Source organism: Equus caballus, chromosome 7 (genome assembly GCF_041296265.1).
Source record: "Equus caballus isolate H_3958 breed thoroughbred chromosome 7, TB-T2T, whole genome shotgun sequence".
Taxonomy (NCBI): Eukaryota; Metazoa; Chordata; class Mammalia; order Perissodactyla; family Equidae; genus Equus; species Equus caballus.
The window spans coordinates 90946176-90971194 of NC_091690.1; the positions used below are offsets into that span (position 1 = coordinate 90946176).

Below are 25019 nucleotides of genomic sequence, written 5' to 3' on the forward strand. Positions count from 1 at the left end.
CCCTTCAGAGAAAGTAGCTAGAGGCCTGCCTGGCTTTCTCCCTGTCCCGATAATCCTGCCAGGGAAACACACACACTGGGATGGAGTGGCCTTGTTTCTCAAATCCGTTTTTCCTCGACTTCCCCACCCAGACTCCCAGGAAGTGGGTGGTGGTTCAGGGGCCCAGAGAAGCCCCTGCTGGATGGAAGCGGTACTGCACTATCTTGGGAGCTCTGGGGTGTGAGCTCTTTCTCCAAAGAGCCAATGTCTATCCTTGTGGAATTGCTGGGAAAGATAATTTTTCTAAGAAATTCTTTTCCTTTTAAAATTTTTTCTTTTATTTATTTATTGTGAGGAAGATTGGCCCTGAGTTGACATCCGTTGCCAATCTTCCTTTCTTTGCTTGCGGAAGATTGTCGCTGAACTAAATCTGTGCCAGTCTTCCTCTGTTTTATGTGGGATGCTTCCACTCCGTGGCTTGATGAGCAGTGCTAGCTCCTCACCCGGGATCCAAACTTGTGAACCCCGAGCCACTGAAGTGGAGTGCGCGATCTTAACCACTGGGGCGCGAGGCCGGCCCCTCTAAGAAACTTTTTGCCTTTGTTAATGAACTAGGATTGGATAATATTTAAAATTAACTTTTGCTGTTTTCATCCTACTATGCAGAAGTGACACATTCATCCAGCAACAACTACTTTAATATTTTGAGTGTGTATAGCCATCCAGTCTATTAGTATATAAAATATGCATTTATAAAAATATACAGTTATTTATATACTTAATTAGTATAATAAATATAAAATGTATTAAATATGTATATATTTATACATACATAAAATCTCCAAAATGGATCTGTTGGTATAAGTTTTGGGGAAAACGACAACTATTTTAATAAAAATAACTGGTTGATCTTGATCTACCTATGTTCTTTGGAATTGTTCCCGAATTTTATTTCCCAGTGTAGCATGGAATTTGGATAGTCTTGTGAAATTGACTTCAGTTCATGATAACTCTGTTCCTAATACTCAAGGGCACACTCTGGAGAACTATTCATGCTGATTCTGGGTAGGGTCTGCCTAGCGCTTAAGCGAGGGCTTGGGTTTAGACGTCTTAGCTATGTAGATAAGGTGGGAAAGATTCACCTTCATGGCATTCTTGTGCAAGGACTTGTGGTGTCAGAGGATGGGAAGGTCGGTGTAAGTGTTAGGATGCACTCCTCATCGTGCACAGCTCAAAGGAAGTGTCTTTATTCCTGGATGCTGTATTTAAGACAGAAATGGATCCATTTTGTCCTACTTAGAGCATGATGACCAATGGGGGAAGGATTTAGAAAGAGGAAGAAGGCAGAATCCTTGTTCAGGAGGGCCCTCATAGGCTAGGTGGGGGACAGGAGTATAAAGGAAGGAGCTGGGGATGCTTGGTCTGAAAAAGATAAAGCTTAGCAGTGAATCTGATCGCTGTTTTCAAATATTTGCAGGAGGAACAGGCTTTTCTGGAAGCCAGGACGGGTCATTGGGACAGCACACTTGGCTGAGGTCCAAGGCTGAGGGGTGAAATGCTGCTCACAAAATCTGGCTGATTTTATCACTTGTACAGCAACCTGCTCCCCCACATCCCGAGAAGACCCCAAAGCACTTGAGGCCTCAAGAGAGGGGCCGGTGGGGCAGGGAGCTCCCTAGACACTTGCTGACGGTCACTTCCAGTGCCCTTCCTCTCCCTGCCAGCACCACAGGCTCTTACTCACTGCTCATAGCCTCAAACTTCTGCTTCCCTCACTGTGACCATCTGGCCAGTAAGGAGAGCAACACCTGGCATACTCAACACCAGTGCTTCTTAAACTTTAATATGCACATGAATCTCTGGGGGTCTTATTAAAATGCTGATTCTGGTGCAAGTAGGCCTTGGTTGGGGCCCGTAATCTGAATTTCCATTGTTGGTGATGATGCTGCTGGTCTGTGGACCATACTTTGAATAACAAGCTCTACTGCAAATTATGAGTCTTCCTTCCAGGCTACAGCCAAAGGTCATCAGGCGGAACGACCACCTCCTCCAAGTTGCTCTCAGGACTAAGCCTCACATCTCTCTTAGCAGAGGGTCACTGCCTGGAAGTATTGCCTTATTCCCCTCTCAGTGCTCATGCAACAATTGTATCCAGATGTCACTTAGCCATCCAGCGTCTTGGTCATCCCTAGGGCCACTTCAGGAGTTATCTAACATTTTTTAAAAAACACATCATCTTGACTTTCATCCAAGTTGAGATCCAGCACTTTCGAATATGTGCATGATGCTGTCAGAAACTTTACCCTAAGACACAAGCATCCATTCTGCCCTATTGAGAACAACAAGGCAGATTTCTTTTCTCGTAGCTCATGTTGGTGGTTACTCTATGGGAACCACTTGCTCCTGTGCTTTGTAAAGTGATCTTTAAAGGTCTGCTTATAATACATGGAGCATTTGCTCAATGAGGCCATAAGCCTAGGAATAATGATTAACTCTGGCCAAATGTATCTACCTCCCTTTTTCTTTTTTTTTGATTCCATCAGGTGATCTCTATAAGCATTTCTAAGTATCATTGATTGAAGTCCTTTCAAGGTTGTATCATCTCTTTCCCCAGGAGTAGTTTATTGTCAAAATAAAGTAATTGAGAGATTTTCCTGATATGTTAATCTTGGTAAGGTCTCAAATTTCAGATCATGCTGCTTTTCTAAACAGGAGCTGTGGGATCTTGGGCAAGACATTGAATAATGTGTCTGAGCATATGTGAACTCTCTGTAGAACAGATATAATATCTCCCTTGAAGAAATGAGGTGATGTTTATGAAAGCACTTAACCCGTTCCCAGCACATGGCAGTCACTATTGAAATGATAATTTCCCCTGCCTCCTATTTGTTTCTCTTAGGCCAGTTTTTAGCTTGTTACAGGGGAGGGGCACGTATTTTGTTTCCTTTTTCCGCTAGTCTCAAAGCATCTTGAGAACAGGATCTATATTTTAAATTTCAGCCCTTCACTACGTGTTCGGTAATAACACATTAAATGAATGACCAGATAACCTCAGGTGGTCTTGGCCTTTTAAATTCCTTGGTTGTTTGATTCTTCCAATGTTCTAGCAGCTGAAAAGAAATTTGGAGAATTCTTTTAAAATGAATGTCTTCTAGGTTAAGGGATTTCCTCTTCTGCAGCCTTATAAAATATGTATCATATTTATTACTAATAAGTATGTACCTGGGCTCAGGAGCAGGCTCCAATAATATAAGTAACCTCTTCAGTTTATGACCTTGGGCCCGATTCTTTGTCTAGTGCAAATGAGGTGGGTCGGAGGCTGGGCTTGCTTCCCCTGCACGCTCTCTTGGGAAGATTCTGTGAAAGATGAGCAAGAAATATGCGTTGGTTCTGACTTGAGGTTTGGGGTCATGCATAATAGAGACTGTTTCATGATATATTCATTTCAGTCCTCCTGGAAGATGCTTTTTGTGTTTTAGATTGAATACAATCTGGCTAGTGGGGTCAGGACAGCTCAACAGATTAGAGGAGACACAGTAGGTCCTTCCACATCTGGGGATGAACCTGGTTTCCTGTTGAAGTGAGTAGTTCTTGAATCGTCTGTATGAATGAGTTGTTGGGAGACGGTGCCAGCTGAGGCCATCTTTACGACTTTGTCCTCCTGCCTCTGAGATGGGCAGCAAACTGGTGGAAATGCAGACTGTCAAATTCAGACCCAAGTTTAAGTCCTGACTTGGGCATGTTAAATTCCAGAATCTTAGCTTTCTAATTTTTAAAAGGGGATAATGATATTAGTCTTGCAGGATTTTGTGGGTGATGAATTAGGTCATAAGTGTTAAATGCCTAGTGCGATGGCTGGTAGTGAGATTAGGCCCAATTTTGCTGACAACTGTGATGACACTTTTCAGAAGCGAGGCATAGAACACTAACTAGGTCATCCACCCACGAAAGTATCAGCCCTGGTGTGTGTCTGAGGAGTGTCCCAGAGTTGCTTGCTGCATTTTATGACTAAAGTGCAGACTGCAGTGCTGGTGCTAAGAGTCTTTCTTGGATCTGGGAAATGTGCTAACGATCTGGGAAAGTGAAAACCCCATTGTGTGTTTCATCCCATGGTAATTTGAAATACTGGTCCATATATGAATAGCTTCAAACTGTTGCTTCCCTGGTTGCTGTTTAGGAATTGTTGTCCACTTATAGCTTTTTGTCCAAGGGGGAGTAAAAAAAAAAAAAAAAAGCCTTATGATCTCTTCACTCTGACAATTATTTCAATCCCTGGTATCCAACACGACTTCTGTTTTCCTTCAATTCTTGAAAAATAAAAATGGCAGAAATAAAAATAAACATCCATAAGTCCATTCCACGTGAATGGCCTTTTTTAGACGATAGAAAGAGGGTTCTGTATAGGACTTCTTTTTTTATCATTTTTTTCTTTTTTTAAAGTATGCTTTTTTTGGTGAGGAAGATTGGCCCTGAGCTAACTCTGTTGCCAATCTTCCTTTTTTTTTTTTTTCCTGCCCCAGCATGTAGTTGTCTATGCTAGTGTAGGTCATTTTAGTTTGTCTATGAGAGGTGCCGCCACAGCATGGCTTCATGAGCACTGTGTAGGTCTGCACCCAGGATCCGAACCTGCAAACCCTGGGCCACCAAAGTGGAGTGCATGAACTTAGCCACGCAACCCTGGGGCTGGCCCTGGGCTTCCAAGTGTTTAAGAGACACTGCACCAAGCTTTTCTAATTAGCTGTGGCTTGTCACCTCACAGTGGATCACTCAAGCTCCATTTTGGGGGCTCCAGGTGTGACCATGAGGGTTCTCAGACAACAGGTGAATTGGAGGATTCCATCTGGTACAGTTGATTTTGAGTTGTAGCTCTTTGTGTCATGTTTGCCTAGTTTTAGATTCTGAGAAACCTGGTGGGAAGACAGTAAGTAGTGAGGACTGATGACTGCTATAAAATCCAGAAATAAAATAAAACAAACTCTTCTTGCTTTGCATACAGTTATTTTGAACTGGAGAGCAGTGGCCTGAGAGATGAGATTCGATATCACTACACACACAAGGGGAAGCCCAGGACAGAGGCACTTCCCTACCGGATGGCGGACGGACGGTGGCACAAGGTGGCGCTGTCAGTTAGCGCCTCTCATCTCCTGCTCCACATCGACTGCAACAGGTATGTCTTTGCTCTTTCGTGATTCTGCCCTTGAAATCGAGCAGTGGGAAGGGGGGCAAAATCAACCCCCTCCAAGCCTTGCTGGGAAACAAAAACCAAGGGGCCCTAATTGCAATTGAACCTACCAAATGGGCCATTAGGCGTGCTGAAATGACCAACTGTAATATGCTAAGAAAACAGTGCATTAAGATGAAACCGTATGCTGTGATTAGGAACAAATGTACAAAAGGTTGATTACAGATTGGGGAATATTAAGTGCTCCTTGGTGTATTCCAGGTACCAGCTGAAATTCTGTGGAGCTGTGATCACAGTTAACTGTGATATATTGTTGTTGAGTTCGTTCCTCTTGGAAACGACTAAGCCAGTCTACCTTAGAATGAATCAGAGAAGCCTGTGCTACTGAAGCGGCTAATTCTATTTCACTTCATCAAGCACAGCTTTGCTTAAATATCTTTTCCAAATAGAGGCTTCTTAAAGCGGCTGTTCTTTGAATCCTTTGGAATTGATGTCATCCATTCTCTGCAGAGGAATGAGCCTTCTAGCTTGTCAGAGGATGGCTGGAGTATTTGTGAGGTCTGGGGGGTTTTGCAGGAGGTTGTGGGTTGGGGTGGGAAGGAGATGTTGCCCCTCATGTCCGTCACAGGAGTCAGGTTTACTGCCAGCTGGAGAAAGGAGACTATCGGTCTCTAGTGATTGGATCATTTGTGGCTGGACAGCTGGATAATGGTGGTCAAGGGGAATGTTTTGATGTCTCCAGAAGCCACGGAAAATCCTCATGGCTAGTGATCTGAGTCTTATGGAGAATTTTTTGCAATGCAAGCAGTGCCTGTGAATTGTTGATTCTCGTTAAAGACACCATCAAAGTTAGAATGACTGTTCAGCCACAGGACTTGCTCCCTTGGGCCCAGGATGAGGAACAGGCATGTTGGGGACAGCCTCCCTTTCAGAACCCAATAGGAAGAGGGACAATCTGAGGTCAATAAGCTCCACGTTACATTTCTGAGGAGGAGATACTTGCCTGTGCTTGCTGCTCCAGCTCTGTAGTCTCTTTTAGAAGGGCAGAGAACAGAAATGAGCTTCAGGCTGAAGGGAAGTGCCGCCATCTTGAAGTGAGTCTTGGTAATTTTCGATGGCATCTATTTAAGGTGCTTTCTGGGCTTCTGAAGAACCGTGGCTATGATCAGATGATACTAATGTTCCTGGATAAGGTTTCCATAGAAACCATAGGCTCCTGTTGACCCTGCAGTTCTGGGATGGACAGCCTGGATAGAGCTAGCCCTCAGCCACTATCTCCATTTCTACCTTCAAGAGCTCATTGGCTCCTTTAATTCTCTAGAACTAAAGTGGCCTGTCAGGTAGCACTTCTGTTCCCCTCTACCCGCCACCCATATGCTGCCCAGTGGGAGAGCAGGGGAAGGGCCTTGCGTGTCCTCCTGTGCCACAGGCTGGAAAGAGGCTTCAAAGTCCTAGGTTAGTGATGCCCGACTGAAAAGTCTGGGAAACGCTGCTGTTTTCTTGCTATGCAATTCTTTTCTTCCTCCTCTCAAACATTTTATCCTCTATTTTCCATTATTCTTCTCTCTGGAGAGAAGATATGTTTCTGCTAATCTAAGTTTTTATGCCTTCACAGTTCTCAGGTACCTATGAAATATTCCCTTTTGCCATCCTCAGCAACTCGTTGCCTGTGTGATTTTGAGCTGGTCAATTTCTTTGCATCTCAGTTTTTAAATTTGTAAAGTGGGAGTGATAGTACTAACGCATGCTCATGGATGGGAATGTTAAATGAGATAATCCGTGTAAGGTGCTCAGGGTGGCACTTGGCTTTGGCTCTCAATACATGTTTGCTATTGTTGTTGTTGCTGTTATTCTGCACGTTTAATGTGCCTCTTTGACTCAGTCTCCAAACTTTCATCCACTGTATGTCCTTGGCTACCATGGCCTCTCTACCAGCAAAGTGGGGAGTGGATGGGAGAGCTGAAGCCCCCAATATTCTTTAGGGTCCGCCCCACTTATAAGAATGGACTGAAGGGGTTCTGAATGTTCCTTCCTTTCTCTTGAAATTTTTCATACTTAGGCTCATGGTATAATATGTCCTTTATGTAAGGTCTTGGAGGGAAAATGTAAAGTTGTTGCCAGTTACTGATTCATGGACCCAAACACAGAGGAGTTTTTATGTAGGTCAGGGGAGAGAAAGGCCCGGAAGGATTGGGCCATGAGAGAGAAGTTTTGATTTTTGTATAGGAAGAGTCTAGAAAGATAATTCCCAAACCTGACTCCACAGAATTACTGGGGAACTTAAGAAAATGAGTCACCAGGTCCCATCTGAGACCTAGTGGATCAGATTCCCCGAGGCTGGGACCTGAGAAGCTGTATTGTTAACGAGCTTTCCTGTGGTTCTGGGGCTGGCCGTCCAAGTGCCCGACTGTGGTTTCAAAACCACCCATTCAGAGAGAGAGGGAGGAAGCTAGAGGAGAGGCTAGGCTGCCACAGATGAATGAGAGACTGGAAAACTAGTGCCTGCAGCAGAGCCCCAGTGAGGAGGAGGAGGAGAGATCCAGGGGGAGGGCAGTATCTGCTGCGTCGTCTGCACAAGTGTCTTCCTCCCCGGCGCTGGCTGATTCTAGAGCAGCGGAAGTGCTGGCCTGTTTATCAAGCTGCTAGTCTCCCACTTCTCATCCAGGCTGCCCTCACGGAGTGACAGTCACAGGCTGGTTCTTACTCTCTAAGCCATGCCTTTCATCCCACCATGAGATTCTTACTTTTTGGTTCCTTTTACCCTTAGAATTATAGTATCTTATTTCTCTCAGCCTGTCACCCACTAGAGTCCTGCTGGTTGGAAATAAATGGTGATGTGATGACTTTTGTCTAGTGGTGACTGTGCTGGGCCCTTCACATAGATGAAGTCGTCCCACACTCAGGCCGTTATCTTTCTCATTTTAGAATGTTGGAACAGAGTTACGTTCTATGTCTGCAATCCTGTTGCTAATAAGTGGCAGTGCTGAGATTTGGACCTGAGTCTGACTCACCAACGTCTGCTCTGACTGCCAGGCTGTTCAGCCCAGCACTGGACCTGGAACGTGAGGGCAGGCAATGGCCTAACTCAGGGTGAGCAGTTTGCTCCTTTCTAGTACTTTCCTCCCACGTGTCTGATACTGCTGGTCTTCAGAGTTGTTTGGTAGGATGTGGAATCTTGTCAACAGAACCCATTGCACTGGCATAGGGTAAGGGGCCTACCTTTATCGAGCATCTACTACAGGCCAGGTAATGTGCTACGCATAATATTCCATAGAATAGCCATGTGGGAACAATTTTATTAGACCTGTTTTACAGATTTGGAATAGAGAGGCTCAGAGAAGATAAGTAACTCGGTCTTAGTCACATAAGTGTAGAGCCAAAACTCTGAACCAGGATCTAGCTCCCAAACCTTAGTCTCCTCCCACCCCCCCAGCACCAACGTAATTCATGGACGTCCCAGGATAAAGTCACTGCCACACCAAGGACTGATGCTGCAGGAGATTCAGACCATAAAAACGTGTGAAACCGGGAAAGGAAGATTCCCCAGGCAGTTCCACTGCTCTGAGGAACTGTGGTGTGGCAGGCTCTTCCACCTTTTTTGGGTTAGAATTGAGAAACAGGGCCTTTTCAGACTGAATTACAGAAATTGTCACAAGTGGTGACTGCTGTTGTGGTTGGCAGTTGAACACTTTCTGCCTGCTGCTGAGACTTGCACTTTTCTCCCAGTTAAGCTGGGCCTGGTTAGAAGCTCCCAAAGTGTGGACTGAAGACCTCAAGCTAGAAACATAAAAGGAGCCATTCCATTGGCAGCCAACCTGATTATCTAGGTTGCCTTGGGTTTTTCTCTAGCTACCTTTGTATTGACAGTTGCCAACAAAGCCTAGGAGGAGGCCTGAGCTAACCTTCCTCAGATTCTCCTGCTCCATTCTCCGCTCACTCTGTGGCCTGTCCCCATGACTCAAAGCTCAGAATCCACCGACATCTGGGACTCAGAGCATAAGTGTTCTTTCTCATACGCCACAACAGGGATTTCCTTTCCTTCTCTTTATTTGGTAACTTTTAATTTTCAATCTAATTAATGTATTGGACACAGTGTCGCTGCCAGGCTGTGAGGACACAAAGAAATAAGGGAGTCTCTCCATCCAGAAGTTCATGGCTTATTCATTTAGTTATTTTTAATTCTGAAACCACCAGGGCCCCCCACAGTGATTGGCCCTGCACCCTTGATAGCAGAGAAAGCTTGCACTCGGTCTGAAGCCCTGTGAGCAGGCTGATTTGACAAATCCTAACAGCAGCTGAGCAGTGGAGAGAACTGAAAATAGTCACTCCCAGTATCTTGGTCTTGAAGTGACAGGGAGCTGAGCTTCTAACAGCTAAGGGATGGACTCAAAAGTGTTTTCCATTCAAATGGTACATTCATCTAGCTTTCAGTTGCACTTTTCACAATATGCAAGTGTCCCCATTCTAAGGCAACCTCCTCTTGCTTCAGTTCTGGAAAAATTGATCTCTTACGAAGTCACATTGCTACAGGGCTCTGAACTCTCACCTCGTTGGTTCAGACTTGTACAAGTGTGCACAGCACACACACTCCTGCAGTCCAATTGTCACTCTGACAGGGAATTAACTCAATGATTCTAGTCTAGACAGTAAACGTATTTCAGGTTTTACTTCCAACACATGCCGTTTATTCACTGCAGAGCACATTCCCTTTTTGCATAGAACTGATCTGGAAGAGCCTGCAGAACCAGAAAAGTAAACTTAATGTAAATCACTGAACAAGTCAGTAATTCAAGGTTTCTATCTAATATTTCAGAGTAACTTCAGGATATGAGCATCTGTTTATATCTCTAGCTTTTTCATAATGAAATAGTGTGAGATGGCATCTTCCTTCCAGAGAGCTGCTGAAGTAGTTAGAAACATCAGCTTATTAAACCTCACGTTCCTTAAGGTAGTTAAGCCGCGTGTATAATGTACTACATTGATTTTAGACAGAAATTTTGCTATAGTAAGGAGGGGGGAAATTAAGAGATGACTATCAGAGGCCACAGCTTCCAAGAGAGCCAGGCCAAGACTCTCAATCTCCTGGTTCCCAGATTGATATATTACATCGCAAACAGGAACATGTGCACACAATTAACTCATTATCAAAATTAACCAAAAGAAAATTGAGAAGCCAGCATATGCTTCATGTCCAACTAACCCAGCAGCTCCTGATCCTCTGTCCAGGAAGAGATGACAAGTGAATGAGGAGGATAGGACATACCCATGTGTAAATTTAAGAAACAGTACAAGAGATGGCATAAGGCAATGCATGATGGATTGATGGATTCCTGGTAGGACAATCAGGTCTGGAGATCACAGGAGGGATAGCTGGTGGGGATGTGGAGTAGCCTCTCAATGTCTTGCCATTCCAGGTGAGAATGCATGATAATTTCTGCAGCTTTATGGTTTTTTACTTTTATTTTTTTCCTTTTTCTCCCCAAAGCCCCCCGGTACATAGTTGTATATTCTTAGTTGTAGGTCCTTCTAGTTGTGGCATGTGGGACGCTGTCTCATCATGGCTCCGTGAGTGGTGCCGTGTCTGTGCCCAGGATTCGAACTGACGAAACACTGGGCCGCCTACAGCAGAGTGCGTGAACTTAACCACTCGGCCACTGGGCCAGCCCCTGAAGCTTTACTGTTTTGCTACTGGGTAATCTGATTCTGTATCAGTCACGTAAGAACTGAGCTTGAAATGAGGTTCATCTTGTAAGCAATACAAAGCCAGTCATGGTGCCGTTAAGAGAGTGTGTGTTTCGGGGAGTGGTATCAAGTGGGCAGTGGGGGAAAGTTACAGGGAGTGACAGAAGGAAATAGGGGCAGGGGAAGAAAGAGCTGTCTCCACGTGACCAGGTAAACGAGCCCTGTGGTTTAACCTAGCCTGAAACGAATGCTGGACCTTTGTCTTGGCTTTGCCGTTTATAAAATATGATTTACATGCAATGATGCAGGAGTGTGAAATCAGGCCATCTGTGTCTTAGATTCTTTGAAGATTGTTAGTTTCTTCCTTCCTTCATTCCTCTGCCAGGAACTGTGCTTGTGTCTGTAAAATGGAGTCATAGTAACTCTTCTCCCATACGTTGTTGCAGGAATGTAGCAAAAGAATGTGTGCAAAATCCTCAGAAAATTTCAAGCTACTGTGTGAACATACAGCGTCATGAAGTATTATAGACATGTACTGTTATACAGAAAAGATGTTAAGGTATCGTATTGGAAATGAGTACCATTTAGTCAATTTTCACCTCTATAAAATTAGTGGCTTCCATCCTTTGGATCAGGACCCAGTTGTGATGTGGATCCATGCTGCAGTGTAGCGTTTGAGGTCAGTCAGTCAGGTCCCTGAAGTGATTCTGACTGCTGAATCCTGGCCAGGGCTCTCCACGAGTCTGTCTTTTAGTTCCATGATCGGTAGCGCGGCACAATCGTGCATGGTATGTACACCAAGAGTCCCTTTAAAAATTTGTAACAGAGGCTGAGTGAGGAAGGAAACACCCCCTCCGGTGTGATAAGATCTTTAGGAGGGCTTGAGAATGTGGTGTGGCCTCTTTCCCTTTTTATTCCTGCGAGAGAGGAGGTTCAGAAACTTACTTCCCCGTCCCCAACCCAGGAGCCAAAATTCTCACAGCTTTTATGAGGGAATGTAAAGCCGGGTGAAGTTTTACAGAGTGAGGAAACTCCTTTGTTATAATTGCCTGGATCTTCTACACAAAATATCTATTATTTGTTTCTCCACTTTGAAAATCTGACTTTTTAGCACAAAAATGTTCTGGACTGAAAACTTGAGCTGAAAGAAATTGTTAAATTTGTCTGACGCTGGGAAAGTCACTGACCGTCTCTGGGCCTTAGCTCCCCAGGTCCCCAGTAAGGGGCTCCGACTAGATGATTTGTCTCCTTTTCACTCTGACCCTCTGGGCATCTCCCTCAGATTCTCTCATCACAGTGCTTAGTTAGGGCATGCTTTTTTTTTTTTTTTATTTTTGCTTTCAGACCCTGGAGAGCAACTCCGCTTGCCGTCTTCCCAGGGCTGCTTCTGTAGTAGACCAGCAGGGGGTTGGCACTCATCTGAGCTGATGTGTGGGTTGCCGTGCAGCGTGCTGCTGGTGAGCAAAGACTGCTTATCCTGGGTGCCCGGTTTCTCTGTTTCCTCGCTTGCCTCCCTCCTTGCTGGAGTAGAGTCTGAATGTGCATTTTTGGATGCTAAGGGATATCGGCCTCTTGTTCTCTCCATCTTGTATTCTTTCTTTCTTTCAGAGTGCTCTGCTGCAGACATCTGACAGTGGACAGCCTTTGGTGGGGTGCAGGTCCCCAGCCACGGAGGCCTTGGTAGCTTGATGACCTACCAGATAGAGCAGTGTGCTCTAGCCAGCAGATGATGGATAGTTGTGCTGTTGAAAAGCATAACACGTCCTCTGACTGCTGAAGGAAAAAAGCCTTTGAGGCTGCCAAGCTGTAGAGATTTAAATAATGGGAGAGAAAGAATCTAAAGATGTAGGTGACCAATGTAGTACATTTAAAGTTGTAGATTCTTTGGCAAAGTAGAGAGTGGCTGCTGAATTGTTGAGGCAGCCTAGACATTACTGTGTTGGATGTCTCATTGTGATTGGTCCCCCGTCCCCGCTTCTACCATGCTGTGTACCCTGTGGCTTACTCATTCCAACCTCATTAGGTGGGTTCCAGCTGTAACTTTGCCCTATCTTCTTCTAATGACATCAGCAGCAGACCTATTTCTAATCTTGTCTTTTCAAGAACCTTCATCTTTTCCTCTTGTTCCCTGCTGGGTTTAGATAATGCCTTTGGTTAACCGCGGCCTCAATGGCAGAGAAAGGTAGGAGGTGAAAGGATTAATTGAAGTGGATGATAGAGTAGCCTGCACCCCCACTCCCCGCAAAGCTGCATTCCTGGGCTTTGAAAATTGCAAATGGAAAGTGCTAAAAAGAAATACAGTAGAATCTTCCCTTTATCTGGTGGTTTGTTGGCTACCGGAGGCCGTGAGTACATTAACGGAAAGGCATTTTGTTGCCTACACGGGACCAAGATGCATTAGAATAGAGAGGAAAATAAGACTTCATTTCCAACTCATGGTGATTCATCTACATGCCTTCAGACACTTCTTGAGTTGCCAGTGTATTGCGTGGACACGGGTCTATACAGGACAAATGGAAGGGGAAAAAAAGGCTGCAGGAGAAATAAGTGTTTTCTTGTAGGAAAAAATATCAATGCTTGCATATTTATTATAATTTTACTCTGTCCTTTTGATAGATATGCATGGTTGTTTAAAAAGAAAAGCAAGGAAGGAGAGAAAATGGAAAGTCAAGTCAGAGCAATACCTGTGATGGCACCTTATTTTTAAAAATATATACATTTATGTATTAGTTGTCTCTGTTCCTTTTATGCTTCACTCGGTGGAAAAGAGCATTGGGGAATAAAAAATGCATGAGCCATGAGGATTTTTTAATTGAAAGAAAAAAAAACGAATTCCGAACACTGCATTCGTTTTCTAGCTAGACCCGGGGTACTGATGTTGTCATTGAAAAAAACTTGATTTTCTACACTCCTGTAAAGAAATTCATCTATCTTCTAGAAACTTTAATTAAATTAATGTTATAAATAATAGCAGCCAGAGTGGTTGGATGCAGGGAAACGGATTTATAGCTGTACCTGCCCTTCTGTTAGTGGGTACGGCGGGGAGCCGGGTGTGAGGATGAGGAGGCTTGGAAGGAAGAGGTTTCTATTCGCTCTTCTCTCTGCTCCAACCCCCAGTTCAGTGGACTTTTGTCCCTCAGCTCATCCTCCTTAACTTCTTGTGAGCGTTTCTCCCAATAGGAGTTCCGGAGCCATCAAACCAGCTGGTTGATGTGCCTGGGCCCTCATCTGGGGGTTTTCCTGGGCAATTAGGGTGGAAATCATTTCCTTTCTCCTTAAAGGGCCTGTGTGAGGCTGTTTCTAACTCTTCTTCAGGAATGCATGCTGCATCTCTGCTCGTTAGAGTCGATTAGTCTGAGGGTGTCACTTTCCTGACAGCAGATTCCACATATAGGAACTTTCAGGCTTGGATTTGAGGCCATCACCTGACTTTTCTGCGACCCTGGCGATGCCTGTATTGCCTAGAGTGGGATTTTATTCCACTGGAGGTGAAGAGCCCCAGGCTGGGGGTCATCCTGGTGTGTCCTGCTCTCCTCCTTCGCTCAGTGCTCTCTTGCCGATACCTGCTCTCCAGGTCTGATACCGTCTTTGAAGCTCAAGCCAGAAGGAACTGGGGAATGTATGATTCAGCTTTTTTGAATTCTTTGACATTTTGGCCTCAGAAGCCCAGCTCCGTGCTGGGGGAAACTCAAATATTTTGCTCGGACATTACCGCGTTGAGGTTAGGGTTTTGTGTTTCTTTAGAGACCATTCATACATTCACTTGGTCTTTACTCCAGCCCTCTGAGGTGCATGTTCTGGCATCTTATAGATGGGGACTTTTGAGGTACGAGAAGAGACGTGACTTGTCCAGAGCTATGCAGTAAGTCGGTGGCAGACTGGAGCCATGGTCCAGAGGTCCGTCCTTACTGCTTTTTCAGGACGCTGCTTCTCTATGAGTTCTTCCAGCTTCTTCTTTTGACAGCCCCATGTGACAAGATAACACTTGTAACTTCTCATGGAAGAAGTGGTCCCATCTATAAACTGATGACAACAAAGGCCAAGTTCCGTGTGTTACTTTCTGAGATTGGGGAGGCTGATCACCTTGCAGGGCTACTTCCCTGTTGGACCAAAATCTACCTTGTGATAAATTCCAACCACTGCTGGTCTTTAGACTCTAGAAGGCTTCTGTGGTATTGTTTCTAGATTTAAAGACACTCCTTTTTTCCTGGAATCTGCAGTGTCGATAGGTTCATGACTTGAGTACTTCAGAGATAATATTGGGTCAGGACTTCGAATGGCCCATCATCCTGTATGATTTGTATGTCTCACATGTGCCTCTGTGCTGGTGTGTAATGGCCAAGAACCTAATCTTAATTCATGACTGACTGCAAATGAGCCATTCGGACATTTCTTCAAATGTGAAATAGATGCGTTACACTAGTCTCTGGTGTTCCACGGGTGGTTTTACACTGTTCCAATATAAATTTTGATATTCACGGTTTCAAGGTGATAAACTCTCTGCGTCCTTTAAGGTGACTTTGCAATCACAAGGTCTCATTAAAAACTACTGGAAGTGAAAGAAAGGGCTGGCTGGTGGGGGACCCCGCATTTAGGAGGGCATTTGTCATTATGGCTTCTTTTATATTGGTATCTGATTAGATATGTACTAGAACCTGCAGGAGCTAATAAGAGAGCAAGGCACAGGAAGTAGGAAAGCACATTGAATTCTGAGTAATTTTCATGGATGGCGGTTTCTCATGGACATTAGCATGATAGTCAAGGACTTCACACTGCAAACCTGATCACTGTATTCCCTTCCCAACCCAACTCACACGTAAGCACATTTAATGGCCTCCCATATGCTTTAGGATAAAGGTCATGATCCTTCATAGCTTACAAAAATTTTGCATAGTCTGGCCCATGTTTCCTTCTTCAGTTTCCTCTTGCACAGTTTTCCCATTCCTCTGACCTCACATTCTTTCAGTTCTTTAAGTGTACTATGTTCATTGAAGCCGCAGGATCTCCGTCTGTGCCATTTCTAGAATATCAAGTTCGTGTCTACTTATCCTTAGTATTCAGGACAAGAGAAGTCGCTTGTAGTTGATACTTTCACCATGAAATAGTGTTTGTTTCTCTATGGAGTAGTTTTTGATCATTTGATTGATGGCTACCTTTCCCATAGCTGTAAGTGCCCTGAGAGCTCCCCATTGTGTCCCCAGTGCATATTACAGAGCTGTCACATAGTAAGGAGTCACCAAATATTTGTGAATACCTGAATGAATGAATAAAAGGAAGAGTTCTGATCCAGAAGTCTATTTGTGGCTTCTGGCCTTCTATACGTGGTTCTATCAGTTAAATTTCCTTGTTCTTGGCCCTGATGTCCTCATCTGTACAGAAGGGGCATCCCATCTCTACCCAGTCTACTTGCACAGGGTTATTTTGAGGATCAAATGAGAACCTGCAGGGGACAGTGTGTTGTCAATTTCAATGTTCTATGTAAATATCGGTCACAGGGAAAGGGGAAGATGAAGTAATCCTAGCATTTCTGCTTTGAACTTTTGAGGATTATTCTTTTCGTGAGGAAGGCAGTTAATCTATAAAAGGCTTTTGGTGATTTCCTGGGTTGATTCACCACACAAGGTGAACCGTGCCGTACTCTTAAGTTGAATTTACATGTGTCCTGTGTCCCCCATAGCTCTGGCAGGCAGAAAGGAGTGCAGGTAATTTACACATAGGAGATGAACATAAACCTGTCACAGGGAGGATTAAGGGGCACGTGCCCCCTCTGCTGGAGAGTAAACACAGTTGGGCACACATGTCTTGCCTGTACAGTGGACATATCACTGTCATAAAATTCTGTGGGTCTGCTTCTTAAACTGCCTTTGAGGCCCAAAGTAAGGGCCTCCCATCAAGCCCATTAAATTCAGTCCTTTGGGCAGGGTTTCCTGGGTGTCCCATGCTATTTTGGCATAGCCTGATTGTGAAGCTCAATGGATGTTTTTAGTTTTTTTAAAAATTATGAAAGCTCCTTGCTCGATTCATATACACACACACACACACACACACAAAGAGAACGTGTACAAGAAGCTGTGAGGACAGAAATTCTAAGGAACAATGTGAAGGTTGGGGTGAAATCTTTTGCAATATAGGTTTTCTTGAGCTTTATATGATGGAATGTCTAACATTTATTATAATGCCGTCCCCATATAAATTGCATTTGTAGTAAATGCTGAGTGACACATATACAAGAGGGGCAAGCTATTTAAAACCGTGCAATATCAACCCCCTGCCCTTAATTCCATTGGAGAGAAGTGATCATTATTAACAGTTTTATTTCTATTCTCTAGATTTTTTCTTTGCGTATGCAAACACATTTTTCAATAATGACGCAGTACTGTACATATTCTTCGCTTTGCTTTTTCGTTTAAAAGAATAAAGCCTGGTGTACACCATTGGTGTGTAGCAGGAATGTGTTCAGGAGGAATGAGGTCGCCTTTGTTTCTTGTAGGTTAGGCTGGGCAGCTCTGTGCCTTGGCAGCACGTAGAGCAGTATTCACCTGCAGGCCTCTGGCCTCCAGCTTTGGGGCTGTATCCATGCCTCCGGCCTGTCACAGCAGTGTCAATTGAAACAAGGCAGGGAGCTAAGAGCCCCTGTGCTTGTATCCTCATGTCCTGTCTCAGCTGTGTAGCTAGGTAAGACCATGGCAATTAGCTTATGCTGAGATGGGAGTTACAAGATTGAAGTGGGTATGTGTGGCTGCAGTGGAGCTCGTGCTGTCCAGGGTCAGGCCTCAGGTGGCATACTGAGAGAAAGTGTAGTATACTGGTTAAGTGTACAAGCTTTTGGAGTTGGACGGTCCTGGGTTTCCACTCTGGCTCTACCACTAGCTGTGTGATCCTTGGCAAGTTACTTAACTTTTCTAAGCCTCAATCATAAGATAAGGATAATAATAGTGCCTCCCCCATGGGATTGCTAGGATTAAATGTGACAATGCACATACATTAAATAGAACACTCCTAGTGCAAATAACAGTGACTTATATGGTGAGGATATACATGTAACATTCACTTAAACAAGACGTTTAGATGAGGCAGGGCCTGAGAGGAGGTGGTGCTCAGATGTCATCTGGGACCGATGCATCCTTTACATCTCTCTACTCTGTCACCCCCAGCATTGTCTCTAGGTACTTTCCCTTGGCAAATGGGACAGAGGTGGCTACAATTGTCACAAATCAACAACCCTTCCTTATACTATCCTGGCACATTGTTCCCCCAGCAGAACTGAGGCACTTTAAGCAAAGGGGAAGGGGAAATAGCTCTGGGGTAGGCTCTCAAGTGTCGACACAACAGAGCATATCAATAGTTTAGCACCGTGTCTGGTCAGGGTTCACTATACATCGCTATGATGCTGAATTTGATACTGATGATTCTTCTGTCACATCTGGGTAGAGCAGAAGTGATCAGGAGGATGAATCCAAGGTGATGACACCAGTATCTGATTCATCAGGAGTCATTTATGTACATGGGCGTTCCTGCCCTCAGGGAATCTTCAAGGACTTGATCAGAGGAAAGATCAGGAGTGAGTCTGAGAGGCCAGCCTGGCTTCATCAACCATCCATCCAGAGTCCATCAACCCTGTTGGCAGGGGAAGTTCTTGTTAGGCCTTTGCTTTGGGAAACCTGGCCTCTGCCCTCTCACAGCTCCTTTGAGCACAGCTGCCCCTTCTGTGTAAAGGTGATCGCAGCTGTTCCCAGGCCTGCCGTCCTGCTCACTCTCGCCTCTTTGTCCTCCCAGCTCTTGCCTTCTTGGCCCCCTGACCCCTGGCTTTTGATGGCTGTTTCTTTACCTGATCAGTTTGGGAACTTGTTTGGATTCCTTCTCTGTTTACTGACCTCAGAGCTTTGTGGCTCTGTTGCTAGCCTCACCCCATGGTGTCCCCGCTAGCAGGGCAGCCCGTTCCTGCTCTCAGGGGAGACCCAGCCCTTGGCTTTTCTGATGACTCCCTGAGGTTGACACCTTGCCATACCTTGATCTTTTTATTTTTCTGCTGTACTTAGGCTGGAAGTTGGGACCCCAGCTTGTGGGGATGCTGCGTACCTTCTTGAGGGTAGAGCCGGGTGGCAGTGGAATCAACATCTGCAGATCAGGTTAAGGCTTCACTCAGAGGGATTCTAAAATATGGAATCCAGATTTCAGTCCAAAAGAAAATGGATACAACCTTTATAGTATCCATGAATCTTTTCAACGTACAAATTATGTGACTGAGCCTTACCCTAAAGCTCACCCTAAGTGCCCCATGAAAAGGGTAACCCAACATCTCTCAGAAGAGTGATCACTGGGGTTAACCAAAATGTCACCTCCTTCAAAAGGAACTGTGCTTAAGTATTGGCTCCAGTCTTCTCTCAAAAGAGTGGGATGGTGGAGAGGGGGCTGGCCCCGTGGCCGAGTGGTTAAGTTCGCGCGCTCCGCTGCAGGTGGCCCAGTGTTTCGTCGGTTCGAATCCTGGGCGCGGACATGGCACTGCTCATCAGACCACGCTGAGGCAGCGTCCCACATGCCACAACTAGAGGAACCCACAACGAAGAATACACAACTATGTACCGGGGGACTTTGGGGAGAAAAAGGAAAAAAATAAAATCTTTAAAAAAAAAAAAAAAAAAAAAAAAAAAAAAAGAGTGGGATGGTGGAGAAAGCCTTGGGATCTGGACTGGGTATCTTCCATTTGCTTCTCCAGAAGCATTTTTTTGCCTCTGTTCTGCTCTGTGTCCTAGCAGGATGACATGCATATACTGCATCGGGGTCCTTTGCCGTGCACAGTCCTCTTGAATTTCATCAGGAGGAACAGGCAGGAGGTTGGAGGGAGGGAGGAGAGGGTACCTATTCCCCTAGTCCCTTGTCTGTGGGGGCACTTTGGGCTGGCTGTGCCCCTCGACTGAAAGCACAGGCCCTGTCAGGCAGCCCTTTTGGGGTTCCCTGCCCTTTTATGCTCAGGAAGGAGACAGCTCCCTGATTCCCTTTTCACAAACTTCGTGGTGGCCTACCATTCCTTGTGCTTTATCTATTCCCTGCCCATACTTCTGTAAATAATCCCTTTAATTTATTATTCTCTTTTCAGATTATCAAATCTCAGTACACTGTTCCCCACCAGGACCCTGACTATTACAGGTTCAAAGTCAGAAACCACAGATCCCTCTCTAGCTTCACCGCTTCCTAGCTGTGTGTCCTTGGGCAAGTTTCTTAACCTCTTTGAATCCTGGGCTTCTCAGCAGTAAAAGGGGGGTGGCACTAATCCTTGCTTCTGTCTACCTCCCTAGGAAGAAATGAAGAGTGTGAAAATGTCATGTAAACTATAAGGTGCTGGGCACAGGGAGGGGTTGTTATCACCTGGATATGCCAGGGGCTTGGGGAAAGCAGAAAGCTTTGAGGATGGAGCTCGTGGGTCTCCAGAGAGGGCTCTGCATCCTCCCCTGCTTCTCCAGCACAGTTAATGAGAAGCGTATCTGACAGCAGGCCGGGACTGAACAGATTATTCTTCAAAGCCGAGCCCCAGGACCTCCTCCCCCATTCACCTCAGTCCACACGTCCAACTCCTGTGGACTATAGATGAGATCCCCTCCAATTACAGACAAATTATTTAGTGATGACATTAGCTCCTGCTAAGATGGATTCTCTGGTAAGGCCTTTGGAAAATATAATTATGTGATCAGAAAAGAGGAAATTGTCAAAATGGTGCTGAGAGACATAGATGAAAAGGCCAGTCCCTTGGCTTTTGTGTTTTGCTATTCAGAGTACAGTATCGGCAAGAGTAAATCCTGTTATTTGTGTCCGTGATGATCTGACTGGTTACTAAAAAGACATGGCCGTGGTATTTATATTGGAAATTGCTTTGGAAGGCCTTGTGCCTGAGCTCGAGAGGGAGGTGGTGCTGACTCGAGCTGATCACTCTTTATCAGGTCAAACCTCTCATCCACTTTTGTTGTCTCTGAAGGACTTTCACTATGTGACATTATCTTGGTCATTTACCTGTTTACAATTCCATGATATGTCTCATTCTCCCTGACCTGTACCCCTTACCTCCAGTAAAGAGTGTCAGCAGCTTGGACTTGTTTTAATGCTGTGTCCCCCACACCTGGTCAAATGTCTGGCACAGAGTGGATACTTGTTTGAACATTTGTTGAAGTGATGAATGAGTTAATTAACAAATGAGGGAAGGAATGCTATGCTTAAGTGGCTGTGTTAGGCATGAGAGAGAATTCTGGGTCTTTAAGGAACTGATGTCTATTATTCTTTCCACAACATTGAAGGGACGGGCATAAACCCACAATTCCAAGACGTGAAATGCTCGGGGCCCTGGCAGAAGCAAACACACAGGTCAACTGTTAAAGGATTTGAATATGGGATAATTGACTTCCGATGGAAGTGAGGAAGGGAGAATGAACAGTGGTTTGAATAGGTCTTGAGATTGGAGCCAGACTGCTGTGTTCGTGTCCAGCTCCTCCATTTCCCAGTGGTTTCCTGTTGCCTAAGTTAGTTGGGCCACAGTTTTCTCATTTGTTTAAAAAAGAATTGAAATAATATGTGGAAAGCATATAGGTTTATGTCTGACACATAGTAAGCACTTGGCAAATATTAGTTAATTATTATTACTAGTAGTAATAGTAGTAATGGCGGTAGTAGGAGGAAAACACTACAGAATAAAATTTAGTGAATCCTAGCCAGTGCATGGAAAGACTCGGCTTCTAGCTCTCACTCTGCTCCTCAACTTTGTGACCTTTGGCAAGAACTTTTCTCTGGGCATCATGCAAAATGAGGAGTTTGAACTTAATGGTCTCTGGGGGCCCTCAAACTATGATTATGTGCTTAGAGCCAGGCTTGAAGATACACAGTGATTGTGGATTAGAGAGTATCGTGAGCATGTGGGAGGATAACTTTCCTTCTGATTTTCATTTTTTCTGCTCACACTATAAGGGTATTTCACTGAGAGGAAAGAATGTCGTGTCTCTTGTGTGCCTTTTACCCCAGTGTATGCACACGGCTTTGCGTACAGAGAAGGTTCTCAAATACCCATTAGCTGCTTGGCTGACTGATTTGGTTGAGTGTTAGAGTTAGAGTCCCAAGGGGTCCAGAAGAGAGAGAAAGGAAAAGGTGAAGGATCGTTTGATTCTTTAGTATCTACATTGTGAAAGAGAGAGTTATTTCATTCTCACTCATATATACTTTAGGTAAAAAGAGGGAAATAGAGGGAGCGTGGAAGATAGGAAAGGAATGAATGTTTATCAGGCATCCACTGTGCATTGGGAGTCCACATATAGCATCTCATTTAACATTCTGAACAACCCTGTGAGGTGTGGGAGCAGCTGTTTCTAAAGCATCTTCATTTCCATCTTGACCATGAGGAGGTGGGGTCAGAGAGGGCTAACCTGCTTAGGTCTCAGAAGTCAGAGGGAAGTTAGAGGTGGGAAACCCAGAACAAATATGATATGATTCCACTCACATGAAATGTCTAGAATAGTAAAATTCATAGAGACAGAAAGTAGATTAGAGGTTAACAGGGGCTTGAGGGATGGGAGAATGAGTTATTGCTTAAGGTTACAGATATTGTTTGGGGTGATAGATATAATCTTGGATATATATAGTGGTGATGGTTCCGTGACACTGTGAATGTAATTAATGCAACCAAATTGTACACTAAAAAATGGTTAAAGTGGCAAATTTTCTGTTATATATTTTGCTACAATTACAAAAATAGTGTAATATACCAAAAACCACTGAAGTATATACTTTAAATGGATAAATTGTGAGTTGTATCTCAATAAAACGATTTAAAAAATTACAATGCAAGAAAATAAAGTCCAGATCTACATATTGAGTGGGCCCATCATAAATCTGGGAAAGTTGACCTATCAAGTCAATTCTTAGATACATCCTAGTAAGACTATTAAATTTTAAATAAAAGAAAAAAATATTCTCATGACTATGAGGCAAAGAGATCGTATCACTTATAAAGGAAAGAAATTCAGGTTGGCATCAGACCTTTTGACAGCAACATATATAGCAAGACGAAAGGAGCTTTTTCAATAAAACTTAAGGAAAGGTAATATGAGAGAAGCTTCCCAGTGGACAGCTGAGTTGAGCATTGGTGTATTATACAGCCAGGTAAGTGCTAGGAAGGTGTCTTGAACCAAGTGACCCGAATGTGCAAAGGATGGAAGAAAGTGTGTGAAACTTCCAGGACTTCCAAATAGTTCAGCGTGGCTGGACTATCTGTAAAGTGAAGTGGAGAGACTCCTAAGGCCTTAGGTTTCATCAAGTAATTCATTTGTTCATTCATTCATTCAGTTAATTGATATTTCTTGAGTATTAGTATTAAGTGCCCAGAAATGCCCAGTTGTGTGTTGACTGAGAGTTGTTAATGAAATCTGTTTATGAGATCTATACAAAAAGATGCGAGGGAGGTTAAAGAGACTGGGGAATATGCATACAAATTTTCATTTATGTGTGGAAATGTTTACTTGAATATTCCAAAGCATCCTCTTTCAATTGAAAATTTGCATTTCAGTCTTTCTGTCAACTTAGTCTTGGCAGTATAGGTGGTCAACTAATCCATTTAAGAAACAGGGGAAGCCAAGCTAGTCTATGCATTGGGTAATCATCACACAATCAGAGGTGGCTGCATCCAGGAACTGATTGGACTGACACAAGGGCAAAAATGAGATGAAAACCACTATTCTTGAGCACATATTCTGTGCCAGGCACTGGTCTAGGTACTGGGGTTGCCATGGCAAAATAGGAACTTGTTTCTGCTTTCAAGTTGTCCACGAATTCATAAACTGCTGATTACATCACAGGATGTGGGTGAGGTAGGCATCAAGATGTGGTGAGAAGATCAGACTTTTTTTAATCCTCATATGCACTGGCAAGTGGATGTCCCAAGACTTTTTTTTTTTTTCCAGGAAGATTAGCCCTGAGCTAACTACTGCCAATGCTCCTCTTTTTGCTGAGGAAGACTGGCCCTGAGCTGACATCCATGCACATCTTCCTCTACTTTATACGTGGGACGCCTACCACAGCACGGCTTTTGCCAAGTGGTGCCATGTCCGCACCTGGGATCCGAACTGGCAAACCCCGGGCCGCAAAGAAGTGGAACGTGTGAACTGAAATGCTGAGCCACCAGGCCGGCCCCAGATGTCCCAAGACTTAATGCAGCTCTTCATTTAGGTGTACAATTGTTCAGCTTTCAGTGTATCTTCCTACAGACTTTTGTGTTGCTTAAGACACTTAGGTTATAAGTAACAGAAATCAACTTGAATAACTTGATCAGAAAAGGCAAGATTATAAGAAGCTTACTAGATTATCCACTGGACTAAAGATAAGGAAAGGGATGTAGCTGGGCCCCAGGGAGGATCTGGAAAACTGACAAGTATTCAGGTAGCTCAACACCACTTTGCTTATGCCATTTCACGTCAGTATTTAGCGTATCTCATTGAGCTCTGGCAAAATAATTAAGAAAAGCAGGCATCATTTTCTTTATGTACAAGGTGAGAAAATGATCCCAGAAAGGTGAAGTGAAATCCAAGGCCACATCCCAAGTCCAGTGGTGAGGCCCGGAATGTAGAAGAGAGGCCTTCTGACTCTTGGCTCTATTCTTTTCCCATTAGTTTTTTTCAAAATCACCTTTTCTTACTAGTATGCAAAATTTCTGCCTTCTTATAATGCCTTAACCTTCTTAATTTTTCTTTTATCATTAATTTTGGTTTTAGAATTAGAGTTGCCTGTGTGTCCTTAATAGGAGGCTTATTTGAGACGTCTCTGGAAATCGTCTTTAATTTATACCCTGTAATCTGAGCATGAAGGGGTCACCAGGAGAGGGGATAATTAAAGAGATGAACAGGAGATAGCAGCCGTCTCGGTGATTTTCTTATTATCATCCATGAAATGCCTTATCAGAAATGGGCCATTATAGTTTAAATGATCAGGTGGAGTTTGAAGAGGATTTGAAGCTTCATCAGAGGCTTTCTGAGCTTGGAGTTGTAGCCTCATTGTTTTCCAAGCTCCAATTTTCCCTCCGCAATGAACAATAACTTTTTGATTAAACAGCTGGCAGTTACTATTGAATGCCTCACATTTAATAACAAAAGCCTGCCTTCAGAACAGGAAATTTTATCTAAATTGCTTTGCTCTTCTTCTGTGATAG

General features: G+C 44.1%; 1 protein-coding gene across 4 annotated transcripts in view; it reads left to right on the plus strand.

Annotated features, from left to right (window-relative positions):
- Nucleotides 1-25019, plus strand: part of NELL1 (neural EGFL like 1) — a 753092-nt gene that overhangs the window by 113145 nt on the left and 614928 nt on the right. For all 4 annotated transcript variants that reach the window (XM_023646175.2, XM_023646174.2, XM_070273436.1 and 1 more), the window contains exon 4: nt 4976-5146. In XM_023646175.2, the coding sequence (XP_023501943.1) occupies nt 4976-5146 (171 nt within the window). The remainder of the gene's footprint in view (nt 1-4975; nt 5147-25019) is intronic.